We start from the raw sequence: 10,000 nt of genomic DNA on the forward strand, positions 1-10,000 counted from the left end.
AAAAAACAATACTTCCTTTCTTGTGCGTGTTACGAGAAAAAAATTCCACCTTATTAGCCTCTTCCACAGTGATTACAGCCTTTAGATAACAATAACCTATTATTATACGAACTTGTTTTTGACTAGCGACACTTTTTTTGAAGTGTCAACTGAATTTAGCGCTGGAACACTAGTTGGGGATATTGCAAGGTAATCAAATCGAAACAACTCATATCAAATCGTAGGCTTTTTCTTTGAGGAGAGGGGAAAATCAGCCTCCCGGAGAAAAACCTCTAGGGGCAGACAAGAGGACCAACAAACTCAACTCACATGTGACGCCAAGCTGGGAAACGAACCGGAGCCACAATGATGGGAACCCGGGCCGAGTGCTCTCACCACTGCGCCTCCCCTGTTTGTTTTAGCCGTACGATAGTGCTTTCGGCATACTTTTTTTGCAATTACTGTGGAACACAAATTAGCAACAAGAGTGCGCGAACGGGCGCTGAAAGATTCAGTTTAATAAACATAAACTTCTAGGAGTTTGTAGCATGATCCACAAGCAGTTCGCGCGTTGGACCAAATCGTCTGTTCACATTCAATCAATCTTAACTCACTCCTTGCAATAAAAAGAACAATCGTGTTCTGTCCAATCTCTTACAACCTAAATAGCTATGTTTCGTCGCTCTGTTATCACCGAACTAAGTGCCAGTAAACCGCAAAGATGACAATTTATTCTCTGATTCGCTGTCCTTCATAAAAGCCTTTCACACTTTGAGAACTAAAACAGGTCAGCGGGAAACCGTCGCTCCACTTTGCGTTCGCAAAAGAAACTATTTTAACTCTGAAGCACTCCGAGTTCACGCTCTAAAGCTGAAATGTGGCTGATGTGAAAACGGTTGATGCTAAAATTGAGTGTTTCCGTAAGCATTATCTAGCTCCCTGCATGCACTCACTACCAAGACAATGTTTCCTTAGCCACTCCCTGCTTGCTAATTTCAAGTTGTTTCAGACTTACCTTGTCCCTGTTTCAAAGGCATGATTTCCGTGGTCCTGTTTTTATGGTGTGAGATCAAAGGGCCCACAGGTGTAGGTCATTCAAGTTGAAATGAAAGCAATTTCAGTGTCCAAGAGAAGACATCAGCTTTGTACCTCTTTTTGTCGCTGAAGTAATTAAACACGCATCAGATGAACACAATAGTAAAACTATTTTAACTACGAAAATCAGATATCGTTGGAGACCCAGAATGTTCTTTTCAGTTGTGATCAGTGGATTGTAGCTTTTCTGGCTACACAGATTATTAATTAACGGCAATTGAAAAACATTATCCTTCTCAAGCAAGATAACATCCTGCCGGAAAAGAACCTACTCCTGTCTGACGATGAACATTTGAAAATCATTCCTGATGAAAAGATTGTTTATTGATGTTTCCATTTTCACAGCAGGTGGATAAGCATTCATATCTTTTGCCGGGGAAAAGATTAAGACTGAGTGATCATAACTTGTATTGCTTTGTATCTTAGCAGTGGTGGGTTTTATTCGATGATATATTCGACTTTACGGAAACTGCCGGGTCTGGTAGGCGAGAAGATTACATTTTTCTTGACTGTAAAGATAAGGAATAGAATGCGCCACGTGACAAGCAAGTAGTCCAAAATTTGCCTAACCACTTTGTTAAGGGTTAAAATGATTTGTTCGCATTTAAAGAAACGAACGAAAGAGAACTATTGTTGTCCGTTTTATTATTGCTTTCAACAAACAAATTTGTCAGCATGCGGTTCGCATGGCTCATGCAGCTTCCCTAATTAAAATTTGTTGTCATATTCTGACATGACATGACATGCAATGGCCTTTTGTTGTTGCCTAAATTTGGTCCATAAACTGAGTGTGTGGCAATACGATCTAAACCAGGCGAAATGGTTGACAAAGGTGGAATGAGATGTAGGAAAGGTGAACTTAGCCGACCCTGAATGGATCGTTCCAAATTTTCACTTCAGACACAGCGAGTGAAAGAGAAAATGCCTTTTGTCGGTTGGTGAGTCCTGGCGCAAAATTGGAACAGCTAAAAGGAATTACAGAATTGGAACTTATGACCTTCCTGATATTTGCTTTTTTTCGGATAGTTCTAATTAAGAGCGTACATCTTCTTCCGAAAGAGAGCAGAATCTTTGAAGATGTATCGATTTTTCAGAGGTCGAATAATTTTTTTCCTCTTTATCGTAACGGGCGCATCCTGTCCAGAGGAAAAGACAATTTTTGATAGAGGACCGTGAAACTGAAAACAGCAGTTTTCCAGAGCCTCGTTTCACACAATTATTGCGAGAAAATTTGGAGTTATTTCTTACCGTGCTTCAAAGTTTATTTCGCGTTCGCGCAATCTATGTTAGATGTAATGATACGCCCACCACGTCTCAATACCCGATTAGTAGTAACTGATATTACACAGTCAACATTGTAAACTAGATGACCCGAGAAACGTTATCTTCCTCATTGCAACTACTACTAAGACAAATAATTTCTTTAACAGGTCAGTCGGTGGTTTTTATACTGGCACTAAACCGTTTTCTTGACAGAAGGGCTCCCAAAATGTTACTCCAGTAAATCTGGAAATTGCAAAATCATTGACAAATCGAAAACATACCCTTCAGAAACTGGAATGTGGCTTACCGTTATCACCATTGATTAACTTACTATTTTTGGAAGGAAATTTCAAGAATTAGCTTTCTTTTTCACTTTAGCGGTGCTTTGATTTCAAAAGTTGTTACTGAGCAGGATTCAGTGGCTTAATTTACCGTGTATCCTTTGGGACATTTTCGTTTATTGTCATTCTGTTTATCGCTATTTCCTTTGGTTTCTCTAGTCGGAAAATAGAATAGGTACTCGAAATACTCTAAGAATGTTCCAGCAATAACGCATGGAGGCATTTAAAGTAATTAGACTGATTGTAAAGCAGAGGACGTGATCGAGTTATTTGAATCGGCCAACTGGAAAACATGGACTGGACTCTGGACTGGACTATGGACTGGACTTTGGACTGGAATTCTGGACTGGGCCCTGGACTGGACTTTATTAAGCGAAGTTAATATTTAACCAATAGTATAACGATTAACCGTTTCTATTTAATTATTAACCAGCGAGAATGAGAATGAGAATGGATGGTTTTTTCAAAGGGAACATAAACGAAAAATCTAACAATGCTGCCCAGTAACTTTCGATCAAGTCAAGCTAATATTACGTGAACACTGTCACGTGATGACTTCAAACTTCGCAGCGTTTACGCAATCGTAGCAAAGCGTATAAGTGGCGGGGTTTGTAACGTTAATTTACTGCTGTAAACAACTGAAGTGCTTAGTTTGCAGTTCTAGCTGGTTCAATTGTAGAAATAGTGCGCAAAGCGATCGCGCTTAACATATCGAATATATTGAATTGGACTACATTCCTTATATTCTTTAGACAGCGCACGCATGAGATATATCGTCGTCACAGTGTTCACGTAATAGTAGCTTGACTTGATTGAAAGTTACTGGGCAGCATTGTTAGATTTTTCGTTTATGTTCCCTTTGAAAAAAACGTCCATTCTCTATCTCATTCTCGCTGGTTAATAATTAAATAGAAACGGTTAATCGTTATATTATTGGTTAAATATTAACTTCGTTTAATAAAGTCCAGTCCAGGGTCCAGTCCAGAGTCCAGTCCAAAGTCCAGTCCAGAGTCCAGTCCAGAGTCCAGTCCATGTTTTCCAGTTGGCCATTTGAATCAGAGTTAAACGCATTTTTCCAGAGCAATTAACTTAATATGCGTGAAAGCCGTCAATTATCAGGTTTTTGATTGAAGTGATTAGTTAATAACTCCAGCAGAAAGACCTCACACTGATATTCATCGGATTTCCTTAGAGGAATAGTGTCTGGTAAGGTTCCTAAGAAGTGCCTGAAACGTTTCATAAGCGAGATCTTTCGAAATTAAGACGATTCGAGTGCAGTAAATACCGCGTGTGAATGGACCTCAGCCCCAAAATATCGCGTGCAGCAAGAGCAGTTTCCCTCAAAAGATATTTGCTTTTCGGCGTGGTCGTTGCCCTAGCCTTAAGCTTTGTCGTTTCGTCCCCAGTACAAAAACGGCCAATGCAACGATGCAATGTACAAAATGATAGTGGACGAACAAGAGAAGCCAATAAGAGATCTCATGTTTTCCATCGCCCATCATACTCCGATATGACGGCCATGTCGAAATGTGGAATTGTCGAGAAAAAAAAAAAAAAAACCAGCACCATGACATTGGCGTCTGTAACGGGACACATAGACTGCGAGCAGTGTCTCTTTTGCTCTAAAATCGTTGACACGAAGGCGTACGTTTCAACGATTTTAGAGCAAAAGAGAGCCGGACTTGAGGGCTGCAATACTTATCGGAACAAATCAGTTTTGATTGATTGCAATAAAAATACGGAAAGTTGAATGATGCTGTGAACTTCACAATATTTGTGTTATTTGAAGTATCAAAAATAGAATAGCTTCTGCAAAGTAACTTACGGGAATTATGAGGGGTGTTTTTGTTGGTAGAAACGTTTCTTGATACAGCCTTCCTCATAACTGAAACGATATGGTTGACGCTAATCAAAGCACAGTTAATGAATAAGTCGCTTTGCTTTCAGTAGTCAATCAGTTCAGCGGCTATCCTTTCGCTGCACTGATGCCCTTTGAAAGAAAAAAAAAACTTTGGAAATGCATAACAGAGTAAAGTAAATGCTATAACATTCTACACTTTTAATTCACGTCTGTAGACAGAAATTTGCCCCGACAGAAGCATCTAAATCCAAGGGCGGATCTAGGGGAGGTGCACTGGGTGCACGTGCACCCCCCTCGGTTACCAAAAAAAAACGTTTTAGTAATGTAAGCTTAGCTAAAAAACGGCAAAGCGAATAAAGCTACTACAGGATATTAAAAGCACAAAAACTGCATTAAGTTAGATTTTTATTTGCCTCATCATTTACAGGTTTATCATACTACAGCCCTACCCCTCTTAAAAGCATGTATTATACATTGTCTAACATATAAAGATTGGGCGTCCTGTGCATTTCCGTCTGACATGTGCACCCCACTAGCCAAAATCCTAGATCCGCCCTTGAAATCTCTCAAATAATTTACAGCAACTTACCAAGCAATGATGACAGGGGAGGCTGACAGTGTTGAATACTGACTTGTGCAAATATTACCTCTTTTGATCTATCAGTTATTCACTCAAGGCGCTTAAACTTCAAATAAAATCAGCGGAGGGAATTTTTCGGAACATAAGTAAAAAGAAAATGAAGGCCCAGGCAAACAGCTTCAATTTTGAGTTTGTGTTTGCTTTCGAAGTCAATCAGCAAAGAGCTTTTGCTTTGTTATCTGCATTCATGATACAAGGCGCAAAGTACCACTTCGCTGGACGCTGCACATTTCCCACTTTTTTATAACCGCAAAAATGGAACTTCGCTTGTTCAATCATTTTTGTTGTCACGATTGACGAAAAATATTTAAAATCTCACTTGTAGACTTTGTGATCAAGCGATAATCCAGATTAATTGCAAGATATTTCTTTTCCTCTATTTTTGCTTTGTCCGCATGGGACATACGATTGCCTCTTACGTCGGTCTGTTTTGCAGTATACCTTGTTTGTGATACAAAGTATAGTCGATTACGCAAAATTTGTCTTTAACTGGACTATAATGTGAGTTTAACAGTCATGCAGGAGACAAGTGCTCTTTGCTTATTACATAACACTTGAAGCTCAGAATTGCACAAAATCTTCCAGTAGTAATCTTCAACTTGAAAGCTAGAGTTGATAAGTTATAAATGCAGAAACAATCATTTCTACCTCTGGGCTTCGCTTCCACAGACTGTCACCAGGCAAGAAAAGAAACATTTGCTGTTTGCAATCCGCTGTCTCCACGCAAAGGAGACCAGTGCATGCTCATTACAAAAGAAAATAAACAGACCGAGCTGAATATCGAATCTAAATTGACGTGGGAGGGACTAGCTTACTTTAGAAGAAAGAGATAACCCCTGTCTGTTTATGCTCCGTTTCCGATAACACTAGCAAAAATTTTACTAATTTCTTTGTCTTTGTCTTCTGATTTTCGCACAAGAGATGACTAAGGAAACTTACAATACCCCCTGGTGTGCTGTTACATTTTTAACCACCAACGTTGGTAAAATAGCTGACATTTAGTTCAAGCTTTTCTTTCAAAGAAACAAAGCGTTTACCGAGGCCGGGGAAAATGCTCCAAACAAAGTCGTGGGTCATTTGACATTTGCACATTTCGCTTCATTCCATGTTGAAGTGAGGTGAAAAGGTGACTGCCATACAACGTTCAATAAGGCAGTAGTGTATCAGTGTACAGTAGTGTATAAGGAACTGTCTGTCCTCTTAAGGTAGTTCAGTACCTACAGGCAATATTACACAGTAATCACTTAAGGTTAACGGTCACATTTTAAATTTGTTTGCACTTAAAAAGGAAAACGAAAGCACAAGTCAGCCAACGTCTAATGAATAAAATTTCATCCCGTGTTTGTACGGGAAACGGTTACACAGAAAAACGGGATATTTTTATAATTTAAATTTGATTATCCTAAATTTTATGCATTGCATAGAGGTCTTTCTGTGAGTCTTCATGATCGAAGGAAGAAAGATTCGCTCTAGGCCTAGCTACGTAATTCCCGAAAAATTGTCTAAAATTCTTTCCGGAATTTGCCGAACAAAAGCTCTAAAATTCCCGAAAATTCTTATAAATTTCGTTTCTTATAATGCAAAGTCTGCCATATTACCTATCAACCAAAGATCCGGATTCCGAAACTACGGTGAGAAACCGGTGCTCAGATGCACCGCAGGACCCCTTTTGGTGAATAACCGCTGATAAGGAATGTATATGAACGGACTGACCCCTCTCCTAATAGGTTGGAATGCAAAAAAAAAAAAAAAGTAATAAGAAATAAAAAACCACGTTTTGTCAACGTTTTTACCTTTGAAAAGTTTCCAACATGTCAGCTAAAAGTTCAAATTGCTCTAATTAATAAAATTGTCAATTTTTTTATAAAATTCCCGAGAATTTCTAAAATGTTTTTTGATGCCTAAAATTCCCAAAAAAATTCCGGAATTATGTAGCTAAGCCTAATCCCCTGTTAGGTGACGGTTTCCTCGATGTCGCCGTCTTCGTTTCTTAAACTTCCGTCGTCGACTAACGTCCTATAGTCCTGTTCCAAGACTCCCTCTTACCCCGCCCTGAAAATGGGCCTGGAACCCAGGCGGGAAAAGAGAGAGTCCTGAATTACTTGCAGCCGCATGCTCGGAATGACGCCATTTTTTCCCCCAAAACTGGAGGAAAAAACCATATTTGGAAAAAGATTCCTTCTTTGGGCATAGTTTATTCCGAGTGCTTTTACACTGGATACTTAACAATTATTCGCCGAAGGCGAAGTGATTATCGGTGAATATTCACCGAGACGAAGTCGAGGTGAATATTCACCGATAATCACTGAGCCTGAGGCGAATAATTGTTTTAGTATAAATACACAGGTGATTATTTGAAAAAAGAGAAAAAAAAAAACATTTCAACGCGAAATCATCTTCACTTACAGTGGCAAAACGACTACTGGCAGCCATTTAGTCCGTCGAGGTGATATTAGGGAGTTAAAGATCTGCGACGCGACGGTAACGAAAACGTCATTTAAAATTGCAAGTTCAGGTTTATTAATCGTTTTCGTCGTTATGTCGGCTTGTCTATCTTCTAAAAACTAGTGTAACCTTCCAGGAACTGAATTAGGAGGTGCGGTATTGAATCTACGACAGAAAATTTAAATTCGCTGCCTTTTGTTCACGTTCTCCGTAAAACTTGAGAATTGGTCATTTCACGTCGTAGATTTGCCGAAAACGTGAAAGAAATGTACAAAAACTAAAAATGCACGTGCAGAGCGTGCAAAGCTATTGTTTTTGCTCATTAAATATGCAAAATTTGTGACGTTTTCGTTGCCGTCGCGTCGTAGATCTTAAACTCCCTATTATCGGCTGATAATCCGAGATAGCGAGCCAATGAGAGCGCGCGATTTTGTATAATCACCTGTGTGTTTTTACTAAATGGGGATAATGTGAAAGGAAATTATAACGCAAAGTTTCTGGAGGCAATTGATTTCGTGTTTAAGAAATGCCTCTTTACCTTTGCGCCTAAGGCGGAACAACTGCAAGCTATTCATGCAGCCGTTACCGGTAATGATGTTTTTGATAACTTGACCTGCAACAGGATTTGGCAAGTCTATTCGCTACATGGTTGTTTCTTTAATATGTTTGCGATTTTCTTCGATCCGAGTCCGATGTTAATTGCAAATCAGTCCTTCTTATCGTGAGTCCCAATCATGGAAGATCAGATGGATGATATATGAAAGTATGGAATTTCGTGCCTGAAACTCAACTGAACAGCTGCATGATGTTGGCGCAGAAAAATATCAAAATTTGATTTAATTGCTCTCCCGAGAATCCTTGAAACTTACAAATATACTGTATGTAGGTCTTGATTGTGAATCACTCAACGAAGACTAATAAATCTCCTGCTTGAACTCTTATTTATTGTTCATTACTTCTGTCGATCTAGTTATATGATAATTGCATTGATCCAGTGAACATATATTTGAGTTGCAGAGTAATTATTGAAACTGGGGGACAAATTGTTTGGATACCAAATATCAAACAGTCAAGTAAAAAATGCCCTCAGTTTTATTAGGAATAATACACAAACACCAGTGACAAACAAAGTTTTTTTTTTGAGTAATTGGAGTAGAGTAATTTACTTAGACTATTAATTTTTCCGTAGAATAATTATTTAAAGCACCCGTTGCTCTTTCTTTCCTTACAAGGACAGACTTACGGCCGTGGCCAAATGGCTAAGGTTTTATGTAAAGCTGCCTGTTGAGACTGCAATGATTTTTAGATCGGAAAAATTAAAATACGATTGCATGACAGAAAAACTGAGCATTATTCCTGATAAAGTTAAATAAAAGGTTAAATGAAATTGAATCACAACCTGGACTATTTGTTTTTTTTTCATACCAGTTTGTGTTGATAACGCAATGATGAAGCAATAATGTTCCTATTAAATTTATACATATATATGCACAGTCAAACATCGATTATTCGGACGTTAATTGTCAAGATTTTTTTTTCTGGACAAAATTTGTTCGTGAATAAGAATTAATAAGGATGAAAAATGCTACTTAAAAGCGTGTGTCACCTTGCTTTTATTGTTGCTACTTAAAAGCACTTTACGTCTGAAACTCATTGGTAGAGGTAAAGTACTGCAGATCATAATATGAAATTCTGACTCCGAGCTGTTTTGTCGCTTAGTGAAATTCTATGCTACATTTACTAGTTCAGCCGTTGCATCGATTTATTGCGATCTTCTCTCAGTCGTTACAATTATTCGGCAATAATTTTCCAACATCAATGCGATCGGGGTTTTTTCTCCTCGTTTGGTCACGACGAGGGATAATTTAGATGTTCTCTTTCCTGACACTGCAAATCACACAGTAATTTTCATAGACGATTTTTTGTCGCAGTTTCAAGGTTCCCTTAAGGTTCCCTTTATTTACCTATCCAGCCTGGCATCTAATGCAACATGATTGGCTCATTCCGAGCATGCGTCTGCAAGTAATACAGGACTCTCTCTTTTCCCGCCTGGGTTTCAGGCCCATTTTCAGGGCGGGGTAAGAGGGAGTCCCGGAACAGGACTAAGTTCGCTAATGCCGACTCGGAAAAAACGTGGTATCCATCCAAGTGGAGTGAATCAATAACTGGAATGAGGAGCCAATTACTTCCCACTGGAATAATGTCTGCCAAAGCAAAAACATTTTCTATGCCGAAATGGAATGCTGACCCAAAAACTCAATCTTAAAGCCTTGCTTATATACCTCGATGGAATAATCCAAAGTAATAAATGAAAAGAAACTACAAGTCTACTTTCTTTAAAAAAATTGCGCCCTGATCAATCACCACCTTCCCATG

General features: G+C 38.8%; 1 protein-coding gene across 3 annotated transcripts in view; it reads right to left on the reverse strand.

The window, feature by feature from the left end:
* LOC138044127 (ras-related and estrogen-regulated growth inhibitor-like) overlaps positions 1-5,916 on the reverse strand; it is a 17,337-nt gene extending 11,421 nt beyond the window's left edge. Inside the window, exons 1-2 of one of the 3 annotated variants that reach the window (XM_068890787.1) lie at positions 5,828-5,916; positions 4,504-4,668 (exon numbers count right to left, since the gene is read on the reverse strand). In XM_068890787.1, the coding sequence (XP_068746888.1) occupies positions 4,504-4,561 (58 nt within the window). In that variant the 5' untranslated portion in view covers positions 4,562-4,668; positions 5,828-5,916. Of the gene's footprint in view, positions 1-994; positions 1,129-4,503; positions 4,669-5,827 lie in introns of those variants that run through there. The other 2 variants (XM_068890788.1, XM_068890789.1) reach the window with 2 other exon arrangements.
* Between the last annotated feature and the right edge of the window lie 4,084 nt (positions 5,917-10,000).

Source organism: Montipora capricornis, chromosome 3 (genome assembly GCF_036669925.1).
Source record: "Montipora capricornis isolate CH-2021 chromosome 3, ASM3666992v2, whole genome shotgun sequence".
NCBI lineage: Eukaryota > Metazoa > Cnidaria > Anthozoa > Scleractinia > Acroporidae > Montipora > Montipora capricornis.